Genomic DNA, 13,745 nt, shown 5'->3' with positions numbered 1-13,745 from the left:
CGATGGCCACCGTTTGCATTTAAGTAGCTGCCTTGGCGAGGGAGGCGTGAGAGGCCGCGGATAGCCCGGGAAAGGATTGGGGGGAGGGCGGAGAGCGGGCAGCCGCCCCCGGCTCCGCGGCGGAGTCCCGCGGGGACGCGGGCACATCTGCTCCCGGGCAGCTTCTCGCGGCTTCAAAACTTTGGTAAAAAACTTTGGTCTCAGAACCCCACCCCCCACCCACCCCGCAGTGCTGGGCCACCGGCGGTTTTGCAGAGCAGCCACACGCCGTGCCGCCGCTCGCAGTGTCCCGTGGGGCTTACGAGGGGCTCCTGCGAGGGGTCCAAACGCCCCCTCCGGACTTTGAGATCCCGACCCCGCGGTCCGGAACCTGGGAAAAATCCCCAGAGGCCGCTCACCCCAAGCCCCGGGTGCTCCCGCGGGGCGAGCCGTGCGGGGGGGCGTGGGTGGGTGGCATCAGCCCCAGTCCCGGCCCGCTGTGGGACGGACCCCTTCGGCACGGCGCGGGTAGCCCCGCCGCTCCCGACGGCGGGTCAGAGGGCCCCCCCCAACCTCCTTCCCTCCTCCCTCTCTCCCTCCCTCCTTCTCTCCCTCCATCCCCCCGGCGGCGGCGGGGACGGTGGGTGGCGGAGGGGGGCGGGCGGGGGGCGGGGGCGGACGGAGGGGCGCTGGGCTCGGCGGGGCGGCGCGGGCGGCGGCAGTGTCGCTCCGGCCGGCGGCAGCGCTCTGCCCGCCCGTGCCACGGCGGCGACCTGCGGCTACCCCCGCCGGCCTGGGTCCAGGGCCGCTCCCCCCGCCCGCGTGCCGTCCTCTTCTCCGCCGCCCCGGCCTCCGCCCACCCCCGCTGCCCCCGTCTCCGCTCCGGAGCCGGCCGGGCTCCTCCCGCGGGCATGAACGGCTACGGCTCCCCGTACCTCTACATGGGCGGCCCGGTGTCGCAGCCGCCGCGGGCTCCGCTGCAGCGGACGCCCAAGTGCGCCCGGTGCCGCAACCACGGCGTCCTGTCCTGGCTGAAGGGCCACAAGCGCTACTGCCGCTTCAAGGACTGCACCTGCGAGAAGTGCATCCTCATCATCGAGCGGCAGCGGGTGATGGCCGCGCAGGTGGCGCTGCGACGGCAGCAGGCCAACGAGAGCCTGGAGAGCCTCCTCCCGGACTCCCTGCGCGCCCTCCCGGGCCCGCCGGGCAGCGCCGAGCCCCCCGCCCCGCCGCCGGGGCCGCCGCCCTGCGCCGCGCCGCCGCGGGCCCCCGCCGAGCTGGCCGCCGCCGCCGCCCTGCGATGGGCCGCCGAGCCGCCCCCCGCGCTGTCGGGGCCGCTCCCCAAAGCAGGTGAGGCCGGGCCGGGCCGGGTGCCGCTGGGGATGCGGTGGGGAGGGGGGGTCTCCTCGCGGAGGAGGAGGAGGAGGAGGAGGGAGGGCAGCCCCCGCGCCCGGACCCCGACGGGCGGGTCTCGGGGGGTGGAAGGCGAGGGCTTTCCCTTCCTCCTGACGGGCGCCATGGGAAGGGGAAGGAGGGAAAGCCCGGCGGGTGCTCTTCCTGGCTATTAAAAAGCGAGGAGCCGCAAAGCGCCGGGCCCGCTCCTCAGCCGGGCTCGCAGCGAAGGGGACAGGCAAGCGCCGCCGCCGCTGCCAACCGGCTCCCCGACGTGCCGCTCCTGGGCCCGCTCCCCTCGGCCGGCGGGGAAGCGGCCGCATTCAGCCTTGATCGCACCCACACGTCCCGCTGCCGCTCCCGGTCCCGCTGAGCCGGCTGGAGCCGCTCCCCGCACCCAGGGAAATCATCGGGCTGCGGGACATCGTCCGGGACAAAACTTCCACGGGCAGCTTCGGGGCTACAGCGGCGCCGGGAGCCGGAGGGTTTCTGCGGAGCAAAGAGGGCCGGGGGCGGGGGGGGGGGGGTGGTGGGCGGGCGCGGGACGACGAGCGGGGCCAGACGGTTGTTTGGGCTTCCCTCCCGCGCCGGCGCGTCCCGCCGGGCCGCCTCCGGGGCGGCTTTCGGCAGGTGGGGGATCCTGACCCAGAAACCGCCGCCCGCAACCGGCGCCTTGTGAGGGCGACCTACCGGTAGCACACATTTCTGGACGCACAACCAACACCCCGGAGCCGCCGTCCCCTTCCCCGCCCCGTGCCTCGGGGGGACCCGACAGCCTTCCCCGACGGGGATGCCCGGCAGCCCGCTGGCAGCCCGCTCCGCTGACAAGCCGCGACTGCGACGAAATTTTACCCGGTGCCCCGGGCGGGCGATGGCAAACCCTGGGGGCTCTCGCACGTCTCGGCTCCTTACGGCTCGCTGCCGGCCGGCCGAAGCCCCACGGGGCGTTGTGCGGCAGCGGGACAGCGGGTCTCCCTCCGAGGGCACGGGTATGGAGCCAGCCCGGCCCCGCAGGCGTCCGCCGGGGGCCCGGCACGGTGCTCTGCTCCTCCCGCTCTGGGGAAGACACACCGCCGTGCCCGAGGTGGCGGCCCGGCCGGGTCCGTCTGTGTATCGAGTTTGCCGGTGGCCCGGGACCCGCTTCCCCTTGGCCGGCCCTCGGCACCGCCCGCTGTCCCTCCCCGTCCTCCGCATCTCCGCCCGTTCCGCCGGCCGTTCCCCAGGGCCGGAGCTTTGAGATCCCACCACCCCTCCCGCCAAATTTCCGCATCCCGGCGGCGCGGAGGCTTTACGCGCCCCGCACCGCCGCGGCGCTTGGCCGGGGCAGGGACCCCGTGGGGTGGGGGTTTGGGCGGAGGTAAGGCCGAGAGAAATGCAAAAGAGGGGAAAAAAAAAAAAAAAGCCGCCTTGGCTCCTTCCAGAAAGTGAAACAAATAAACTTCGCCAGCAGAATATAAATCTGGCGGATAGGAACGGTATTGACTTGTACGCCCAACTTTTCTTCCCCCTGATATATGAACTTCCCAGTTTAAAAGATTACAGTAATCACGGGAGGACAGTGTAAATCGAATCTGATAGCAATAACTTTTGGGGAAGGTCAGGCTCAAGTGAAATGTTACCAAGCAACAGGCATTTTGTTTGCAAAATACAATCAAAGTGTATTGATGAGAAATTCTTCCTTGCCAGCCAGTCAGCACTTTCGGCTAACAGCTTTACGGGGTGGGGGGGAAAGAACGGAGGAGATCTTCATAAATCAAGGCCCGCGGCTCTTCTCCCGCCCCTCCGCCCGCCGTGAGTCCGGGCTGGGGGAGGGCCGGGGGACCCGGGGACCGGGACTGGGGGTGCCGGGAAGCAGCGCCGGTTGCAGAGACCTCACCCGCGGCGTTCCCGATTTCCGATTGTTACAGAAGGCTGGTGTCCCGTTCCCCCCGCGCCCCCCCCTCCCCAGCCCCGGCTTTTTGTGAACATGGGAATGCGTGAGAGCAAAGCGGAAAATTATCTCCTCGGGGGGTCCGCTTGTCACCTGCCACCAGACACCGTTTAAACAGATAACCTGTTTATTTCCAACCTTCCTGCGTGCTCCGAACGGCACGGCTTTCTCTTTCTCTTCCCTCTGTCCCCGCTACCTGCATTAGAACCGCCATCAGAGCAGAGGATGCAATTATCTGCTCCCCCAGCCCGCCCCGTTTCTAACCTTCCCCCCCTGGACATTAATCTCCTGGAAGGTTTTTTCAGTACGGAGCAGGTATTTCCCGATGCACGGTAGAATCGTATCTCTTTGGTTTTATCCCTGACAGTACTGGTCATTTGGGTGGGACAGTTGCAAAGTTCTGTTCCTGTGAAAATAACGCGCCGAGAAACTACCCCTGTTGCTTTTGCCTGTGGTAACCCGGAATAATTCCTGCTCCTGATACTTTGCTTATGAATTTCCTCTCCCACATGAGTGTGTGTTACATTTCTGTGTCTTACTGTTAGTTACCGAGGCTTGTAAACAGCTAATATAACGTTATATGGAGACTTCCGTTAATTTCAGAGTCAGCTGGTTGATGCAACACAGCAGTTTCTCTGTTAGGTTGGTAACAGCGACTAGTCTCCCACAAAGTACCTTAGACCTTTGAAGATAGGGAAGAAAGTCTGCAGTAAAAGTAATTTAAAAAACCAAACAAACAGCAAAACAAAACAAAAAAAACCACCAACCAACCAACCAACCAACCAACCAAAAAAACACCAAACACCCCAAAACAAACAAACAAAAAAACCCCACCACAAAGAAACCCGTAAGTTTTACACGACCTTAGCTTTATGTGGTTTTATGCTAGTTCTGGTATCGGTCCATTCTAATAATAGAAATAGGGAAAACAGCAGATGCTTTTGGGATCCAAGAAAATCTGTGTTGCAGAAAGAGCTGTCCTAACAATCAAAGTGCAAGCTGTTTTAACAGAGAGTCAGCGGTGGGAATATCAAGGAAGCAAATTTGGTTCCAAAGTATTAGAACAAGTTTTCCAGACGAGTTATTAACTTGAGGAAAACAGCTTCTCTGTCTCACCCATTTACGTTTATTTGGCCCCTTTACAATATTTGACTCATGATCCTTAATGTATAAATAGGCAAGGAAAAATTCGGGTATGCATCGATCTAAATTCGTAGCAGCTTTAATTATTAATGTAGATTTTGCCGTGAATGCACACACGGTTCTCCTACTGTACCATGTTTCACGTGTATCTGTATTTGCACTGCATCTCTGTAGATCTGTGTATGTACCTGTTTCTGCACGCATATTATTTGATGAATGCACCCCATCGTTTATATCAGTAAGAAAACAATTTCCCTAGTTTCCTCAGGGCTGGCAAAGAGAATACGTGAATGCAGGCAATTTGAAATAGAAGGTGTGGGGGAAAAAAAAGCCACTACAAAACACAACACCCAAATAAAAAATGTCATAAAAATGTCTGAGGACAAGATTTCTTTCTTAAAGCCTGGAACATCCTCATACAAAGCTTACGAGTGGCGCAAAAAATACATTTGCCTAAGAGCAGCGGGTTGTATATTCTGAACACAAAATTAATATTTTTGTACCTGAAAATATAGATATTTGGGATTAATACATGAATGCAATATTCCTACAATTCGGTGCCCACAAAAGAACATTTATAATGTATCTTCCCAACTCTTCGTTTATTTAAAGGCTGCTGCTTTGTGCCCGCTCCAAACAAACGAACCCCCCCGATCTCGGCCGTTCCCCCGGCGAGGCGGGGGCAGCACCGCAGGACGCTTCCCCCCTGGCCCTCCCCGCGCCGTGAGCACGGCGGGGAAGCGGCGTTCCGAGAAGGAAATAGGATAGCGGAGACAAGACCTGCCAGGCAGGGAAGCACCGGGAAAGCGGGTTCCTGCGCCCGAAGCCCCGTCCTGGGGCACGCGGGGTGTGTGACACCGGGCACCGGGGCTGAGACACGCCGGCAGACACCGCCCGGCACCCTCATGGATAAGCGCCCTCAAAAAGGCAGAGAAAAAAATAATAAATTAATTGAAATAGCACCCAAAGTCAGTATTTACCAAGGGAGGATAATCCTCCCCGTGTTAATAGCAGCTCTTGATTTAAATCGCCGAAATGTCGTTTTGCGGGTCTGACCCTGTGAGCCCGGCAGTCCGGTGAGATGATGCACCGCTGCGATCTGCGCCGCGCCAGGAGGCTGTCCCTGTGCGAGGCTGAGAGTCCGGATCTGTGCAGTCTGATGGCGATAAAGGTGCAAACTTCAGGGGGACGAGTTTTCAGAATTTGAAGAAAATCTGTAGCCCAGCCTCACAAGGATGCTTTTAAGGGTGCTGGAAACAAAATAAACCTTAAATACCTTGAAAATAATAATGTGTAAGGATCTGGGAGTCTATTAGGAAGATCTAATCTGATTTTTTTTTTTTAACATATATTTGCTCCCCAGCGGTACTTGTTATCAGCCCATAAAGATATACTAGAAAAGCGCAGTAGATACGAAGAAATACGCTCTACCTGCATGTGGTCCACTTGGTAATATCGGGTACCACAGTGGAATCTATTTATGTGGAAATTAGGACCATCGTCTCTCTTAAAAGCCTCTCTCATTTCTGGTAAGACAGGGACAGAGGTAATTAGCTGATCTCAGGCTGCCCGGTATACGCTTGCCCATTCACCCAGATGTGAATTATTCTTAACATCCTGTCCTTTGCAATAAATGCATCATTTTGAACGTGTGAAGGGATTAGGAGGGAACAGTAGTGTGAGCCTCACGTTTTTATCAAATAATGGATGAACTATTCTGAGGTTTTACCACCTCCTCAAAAGGATACACGTTTCCAGCGTGCTACCGGCAAACATTTCCTGCATTCCCCTTTGGCTGCTGAGGCAAGACTGGTGCACTGAGCATATAAAGAAGAGCATAAATACATTGCCTTCTCTGTAGTATGCCTACATGAAAAGTTACTGCTTCTCCAATATAAAAATGTGTACTCAAAACAGGTTATCCTGCTAAAAGAGTGAGATCTTCAGAAGCTCATCCGTACTGCTCAGCTCCACTGCCATGCTTGCCATCCGCAGCCCAAACTAGCAGCGTTCCCCAGCTCTGTAGGGTGGTCCATCACTTCTGCCTGGCACAGACTCCCTCATGAGGAGAACCTCCCTTTGCCACGCCGACTGTCAGGCCATGCTCTGCCAGTGTCTCATGTTTCTTTGTGGCTCCTATTCTGGTGAATGTAGTGGCTTCTCATTCAGCGCGGGATTGCTCAAAACCTGGCTCCTTTCTCAAGGTGGGTAAATTGCATTAATAGAGTTTGTCTCGAGCGGATCTGTTCAACGCTAAACTTAGCCTGCTCCATGGGAAAATGCCCTGCCCGTTCATTCCTGGGGTGAGGGGGGCGCAGACGGTCCATGGTGGGCAGTGAGGCTCAGGCGCTTGCACACCTTTAACTTTTTCCATCCCGACTGGGCAGGGGTGGTCATCAGCAGATTTTGGGAGCCTTTGCTTGCTTCTTACAGGTTTTTTTATCTAATGGGGCTGATCACCAGGGGCTTGGGAAACCAGGCAAATTGTTGTATTGGTTTCTGCAGGTACTCTTTCACACATGCATGTTCAAAAGCACTGCCCTGTGCGGTTAAAGCAGGCTCTGTCAGCCGCAGCTCGGACAATGAGACTTTCCCAGACATTGATGCTTCCCAGGAAGATCATCATTGTGCTGTATGAGGGAGACCAGCAAAACAGTATCCTTGGGAAATGACTGAACAATCTCAAGCAAATACATTGCCTCCTTTGTGCGCAAACTGTGAAAGCTGTCAACCTTTCTTCTTCTCTTCTTTCTGACAAGCAGTCTTATTTCAGAGGTTTCCGGACTCTTGCAGGTGTTACCAAAGTTACTTGGAGTATCCCCATCTTTGAGTGTCCATCTGGAGACAGTGTGGTCAAAGGGCTCTTTTTCAGCTCTATACCAGCTTTTGCCCTTCTTTGTTTAATGCACAAAAACCAAGGTACCGAGAACAAATGCTGAGAGAGGTTGTGGAGTCTTCATCGATGGAATTATTTAAAACTCAGCTGAGCAGGGTCATGAGCAAACTGCTCTATATTTTAGGTTACTCCTGCTTTGAAAAGGAGGTTGGACCAGATGCCCTCCAGAGGTCCTCTCTAAACCAGATTTTTCTAGATTCTGTGCTCTAATAGGCCAAGGCATCAGCTATGCTCCAGGTTTTGGAGGAAAATCCTTTGATTCTTGCTGGGGAAGGAACCAGTTTCTGCAGAGCCAGAACTGGAACACACTGGTTTACTTGACGATTTCTTTAACCTTCAGCCAGTAGTCATGGTGGAGTGGTTCCACCAATGCTGTTGGACTTGCAGAGGGAATTTTGGTCTCCCAAGTGCCCTCTGGATATCTTCAGCTCACAGTCAGTGAGACGGTGCTAGAGAGGAGTTATGATGTGGAAGTACTGAACTTCCTCTGGGAAAGCTTGCACTCAGGTGGTGTGTTGCTGCCTTGTAACCAGTGAGAGAGGATTGATACAGCATATTTGACACAGCAGAAAAATGACCACTGCTTCTTTTCTTGTATATGTGAGAATGAGATAGATATCTGTAAGGCAGCCTAGACCAGGTCACATTGTTCTTTTGCGGTTTTGTTCTCATGACATGTTGCAAACAGACCTTAATTTTAGCAGGATCTCTATGAAAAATGCTTTTTTCCCCCTAGGATTTTGCTCTGTTCACTTTAAGAAGACTGTATACTCAAACGTCTGTAAAAGCTTTTGGCCACAGTTTTTTGTTAACTTCTCTGCCTTCTCTTTGCAGACATGAATGAGGAGCGGTTGGGTGATGCCAGTGGAGCAGACAATGCTGAGACATACAGTGACAAAGACACAGACCAAAGGAGTTCCCCAGACATGACTAAAGCCAAAAGTTGCTTCACCCCTGAAAGCCCTGAAATTGTTTCGGTGGATGAGGTCGGTTATGCGGTTCAGAAAAATGGTGGGAGCACAGAGAGCCGTCCAGACAGCCCAAAGTACCACCCAGAGCAGAACCACCTCCTGATAGAAGGTCCTTCTGGCACAGTTTCTTTACCTTTCAGTTTGAAAGCCAACAGACCTCCACTTGAAGTCTTGAAAAAGATCTTCCCTAACCAAAAGCCAACTGTGCTGGAGTTGATCCTGAAGGGGTGCGGCGGTGATCTGGTGAGTGCTGTAGAGGTTCTCCTGTCCAGTCGGTCTTCGGTGGCCAGTGGGGAGAGAACTTCTGCAGAATCTGATGGTCTTGTTTTGCCTTCCAATGGGCACATTTTTGAACACACACTGAGTTCATACCCTATTTCCTCTTCCAAGTGGTCTGTGGGCTCAGCATTTAGGGTTCCTGACACACTGAGGTTCTCTGCCGATTCCAGTAATGTCGTGCCAAATCCTCTGGCCGTACCTTTGCAGCACCCTTTCCCTCAGCCACCACGCTACCCACTGATGTTGAGGAACACTTTGGCAAGAAACCAGTCCAGCCCGTTCCTGCCCAATGACGTCACCCTGTGGAACACCATGACGCTGCAGCAGCAGTACCAGCTGCGGTCCCAGTATGTCAGCCCGTTCTCTAGCAACTCGGCCAGCGTTTTCCGAAGCTCACCTGTCCTTCCTTCCCGCTCGTCAGAAGATCCTAGGATCTCAATCCCTGATGACGGGTGTCCTATTGTGTCTAAGCAACCGATTTATACAGAAGATGAGTATGACGAGAGGTCTGATTCTTCAGACTCAAGAATACTCAACACATCTTCTTAGACAGACGTTCAACATGTGATAGCCAAGTGATACTTGCAGTGCAGCTGAACTACTGGGCCCCAAGAGGAGGGACATGTGCTCTACAAAACCCTAGCAATTGTATTAAAAAGTGACTCTGCTTGGTATTGTACTATAGCAATAAAGACATAACTTATTTAATTTCTTGCACTTCACTGGATAATGCCAAATAGCAATACTTTGGCTTTAGTGCTGAGTGTGTGTTACAAAGGAAGACTTTACGGCTACCAGTTATGGGACTCTGGAAGACTCGTAATGGAAAAGAAGCCCAAGGTCTACTTTGTACCTTAACTCAGAAAAAATGGGGATGTTAAACTAGAATACTTGAATGCTGTTTTATAAGAGAGAACTCCTCAGGACATAAGAAATCAAGCAAATGTAGTTCAATTGCAAATGGACTAAAACAAGGACCTTACAATCTTATGCCAGTGATCATCCTTGCAGTGAAAGAAAAGGCAGAAGAAAGAAATATGCACATGAAACTAGCATGAGCTGCTTCTGTGCCATTTGAGCTTGGACGCTTTTCAGAGAAATAATATTAAGAGTTATTCTTTTCCCATGGCTAGGTTGAAACTTGTAATGTCAGTGTAAAACCAATTACAGCTGTGAATTGCATGAAGTGTATTGTGAAATGAACACAAGATTAAACATTGTCAGGTTAATGTAGCATGCTAAGGACTCTAGAAAAATAAACTAAGATGATGATCTTGGTTTATGTCATTTATACTGGCCAAATAACATTTCTGAAGATAGAGAGCTGATTAATCCTCAGCTGGGGTTAAAATGTCCAGCTCCAGTAACTGCAGTCAAGGGAAGCCTCTTTTTTTCCGAGTCCAGGTTCTGCTTCCCTGCCTTGGAGCTTGCAACTGAGATTAGGCAAATGTTTTCATCAGGGAAGCTGAGGTCTCTTGACTATGTACTGCAGACACTTCCAAGCTCAGCTGAGTAAAGCAGAGCTTGTTACAGTCATAGTAACCAGAAAAAAAAAAAAGTCTGTCCCGATGCTTCAGAAGCGTCTTTTATGCTATACTGTAGATGTAGAAAAAAGGAGGTAGGATGTAATAGCAGGCATTTCTTTAAAATAATGGTTAGCCAAATGGCAACTTCCCCAAATCTAGAAAAGTAATGGCTTGAACAATTTATTGCATGTTTGCATGCATTGATTACACTGCATATCTTACGTGTGTCAGAGTAACATTAGGAATTGCTTCTGATGAGGAATGCCACTAAAGTAATTGTCCACTTAGAAGTTTGTTAAGGTTTTTGTGCCATTTTTTCAGCTGTTCACAAGTGACTGCATCTGCTTGACAGTCGGCTTTTCTGAAACACACCTCTCAATGCAGATGAAATGGCTGTCAGGCCTGTCAGGCGTATGGATTAGTCCCACACCTCAAAAGCAATTGAGGCTGCCCTGAAGTTGGACTCTAAAGCAGACGGGCTTTAAAAGTGTAATTAAGTCAGGCATGTTATCTGGTGTCACTGCTGATACGAGTGCCTGTGTTCTCGTTTGGCATTTCATATTTTGTAAAGTTTGTGCACCCAGTGAATCTTGCATTTCATAAGGTTACTGAACATGCACAAAAAGGAGAATAAAATAAATAATGATTTTATTTTCCTGAGGGGATAAATGAACAGAAATATACTTTTTCTTGCATAATTTTCCGACCTGTTCCAAAAATGGATTTGTTGATAATGCTACAGAGCAAAGACATAAAGGCAGGGGGAGGGAGGAAAGAAAATAAACAGCTTCCCTTATGGAAGTGTAAATGTGAAAACATCTGGAATTTTCATAAATGCAGAATTACAGTTTTGTACTGACAGATTTGCCTGCGCTCACATGGTACTTGGAAACAAATTCATCTTCCAGCCACTTCAGAGAGAAAAGTAATAGGCAAAATAAGCTTGATCTTGCAAAAAGAAAGGGATGAGTTAGTGAAATGCTGTGCTCCAACATCATGAAGAGATTAAGTGTCAAAGGATAGGTAAGAGCAGATAGGTCTAAGAGCTCTGATTTTGAGCTTATGCACCAAGCATATTTCCCTCCAGCAGTATAGGCATCCCTATACATTGAACGAATTATTTTTTGTTTGCTTGTTTGTTTGCTACAGAGGGCAAATCATCTGCAGCAGAAAGACCAGACAGTGACACCTGCAACAGCTCATAGTAACCTTACACACTATGGACGGGGGGTTTTCAGAGAACAGAGTTTTGGCACCTTGGAATTGGGATGCATGTTTCAAAGAAAGGTGACCCTTGGCTAAACTGGAGCGAATGATTACCACTCTAAATAGTCGTGGTGAAAAATGCAGATTGAGCATTACGATATTTTAATAAACAGTTTGATAAACTGCTTTCTGAAAAAGTAAGCAAGTTCAAATAATCCTTGCCTGATGTTATAAAATACCTTTTGACCCAATTAACAATTCTCTCTTTTTTTTTTTTAAAATAAAGTAAATCTAAATGTGTTCAAAATAAAAAATGCAGATTTTGATGTTGAACAACGTTTTTTGTTCGACCACACAATATTTTGACTATCCAGAACATTAATTTTTTTACAAATATGGGTTGGCCTGCCACGGTATCATTGAGAAACTACTTTATACACCCAGTTGTGTTTTCCGGGCTAGCGCTACAGTCAAATACAATTTTTAACTTCCAGCCGCCACACAGCAAGGACCCCTTGGCGTGTTGGCCCGCACAGTGCTGGGACCTGTTCCTCCGACCCTCGCCGTGCTGGTGGCGGATGCCCACCCACTCCCACCCTCGCTGCGTGGGCAACCGCAGCCCCTTTTCTGCAGAACCCCTGGGTGCCCCGTCCACCGGGGCCCGCAGCGGCCACCCCAAGGCTGGTGGGCCCCGTTCTGCCTCAGACCGTGCTTTTAGCGGTGTCGGTGACAGCTGTGTCACCGCAGGTGGCGGCAGCAGGGCTGTGTCCCGATCCTGCGGAGCGCCCGTCGCCCGGCAGCATCCTTTGCCGCGCCGCCGGGATGCGGCGGAAGGGCCGCGCAGACGGCACCCCAACCCTGCGTTTCCCAGCTCCATCTTGTGGTGAAAAAGGGTATTTCCACGTCGGAGCAACTACTTGCTGCGGAAGGCATCGGGGATGGAGAGGAGAGGTAAGGCTGGAGGCATCGGTGCGCAGAAACCCCCAGCGGAAAAAACCCCGAATTTAAGAATCAAGAAAGATGGCTGGAGCCTGGCGAGGTCTCTGCTGAAGCCCAGAAACCAAGGAAGTGGACCTTTTTTTTTTTTTTTTTGTGTGGGTGGTTTTTTTTTGGTTAGTTGGGGTTTTTGTGTGGTTTTGTTGTTGTTTTTTTTTTAATTTATTTTTTTTTATTTCTATTTTGGGTGCTAGAGCAGCTGTGGCTTTGTTGAAGCAAGAGAGCTTCGTCCCTTGCCCTCTGGAGAGTTCCTGCTCCTGGCTGAGCAGCTGCCTGGGTGCCTGTCTGGGGTGCCCCAGGGATGCTTTTTCTCCTGTCAGGCTGGTGATTTCACTGTCAACTCTCCGTGGGTGCACACAAAACCAAAGGGCAATGCCAGGGGAAGCTATATCTGCCCACGGCTCTGCTTGCCATCAGCCCACCAGAGACCAGAGCAGTGCACTCTGCAAAGGCTGGCTGCTGCCCCAGAGGCACGCTGCTTAATCTCTGCTTCGTTAACCTCTAGCTGTGACAAAGTGGGTAAGGCAAACAATGATGTAAACATTAACAATAATAATTTCTCCCTCAGAGCAGTGCTGTGGAGACCCCTAATGGGAAGCTCACATCCTTCAGCGGCTCACATACCTGTAGAAAGGGAAGAGTCAGTGTGTGGGGTAAGCACAGTGCAATGGGTCTGTCCTGCCCCAAATTCCTCCCTGCCTTGCCTTTGCCGGTGGTTGTGCTGCTCCCCCCGAGGGTCCCCGACTTGTCCTCCTTATGGGGCTGAAGGGCCACCCCTACAACATTTGTTGGATGTTCGGTGAACAGGCTCACCTCACATTTGTGCTGACACCTTTGAAAAATGACTTTGATTCTCTCAGTATACTGTTTCAGTGATTCATTCTTTATGTGCATTTACTCAGTGGACATGAGTGGGGAAATAAGATTGATGCTATATTTATATGTTAATTTTAATATTGAAGCTATCCTGTATTTGAAGAATAAGATCAATTCTTCAATTTCATTTCTTACGTGATATTGCATATTGTCATTACTGGAAAATAAAATTATTTCTGAATGCACACTATCCAAACTTCAATTTTAGTGGACATATAACTCTGAAGCATCATTCTTCTCCCTTCCCTATAACAACTAACTTAATACAGTATTTTAACATTCTCTCACTAGTCTGCCACTGGAAGATAACAAAGACAAGTCTTTTCTCCCTAAATGGTGTTTCGTTAATGTGCTCCCTGCAGCATTCTGCACAGTCACAGGCAGATTTGGTGCATGACTCAGCAAAGCCCTGAAGGCTGTTGCACATATGATACAACAGGAATCTTGGTTAAGAGTTGCGTCCCTCACTAGAGACTAATTCCATTCACATCCACAGTAACAGCAGTGCTCGAGAGCCACAGCTATACGCCAAGCATGCCTGTACACAGGAC

General features: G+C 51.4%; 1 protein-coding gene across 1 annotated transcript; it reads left to right on the top strand.

The window, feature by feature from the left end:
* Window positions 1-890: 890 nt before the first annotated feature.
* On the top strand, window positions 891-9,139 carry DMRT3 (doublesex and mab-3 related transcription factor 3). Its single transcript, XM_063320379.1, has 2 exons — window positions 891-1,329; window positions 8,175-9,139. The coding sequence occupies exons 1-2, from the start codon at window positions 891-893 to the stop codon at window positions 9,137-9,139; spliced, it is 1,404 nt and encodes a 467-aa protein (XP_063176449.1).
* Window positions 9,140-13,745: the final 4,606 nt, after the last annotated feature.

The sequence above is a fragment of the Chroicocephalus ridibundus genome, chromosome Z, assembly GCF_963924245.1.
Source record: "Chroicocephalus ridibundus chromosome Z, bChrRid1.1, whole genome shotgun sequence".
Lineage (NCBI taxonomy): Eukaryota > Metazoa > Chordata > Aves > Charadriiformes > Laridae > Chroicocephalus > Chroicocephalus ridibundus.
This window is presented reverse-complemented; position numbering and strand designations above follow the sequence as displayed.

Excerpts from the sequence above, each read along its gene's own strand:
- DMRT3 (XM_063320379.1), top strand. The coding sequence starts at position 891 with ATGAACGGCTACGGCTCCCCGTACCTCTACATGGGCGGCCCGGTGTCG. Across the intron at positions 1,330-8,174 it reads GGGGCCGCTCCCCAAAGCAG|ACATGAATGAGGAGCGGTTG; the intron begins GTGAGGCCGGGC and ends TTCTCTTTGCAG.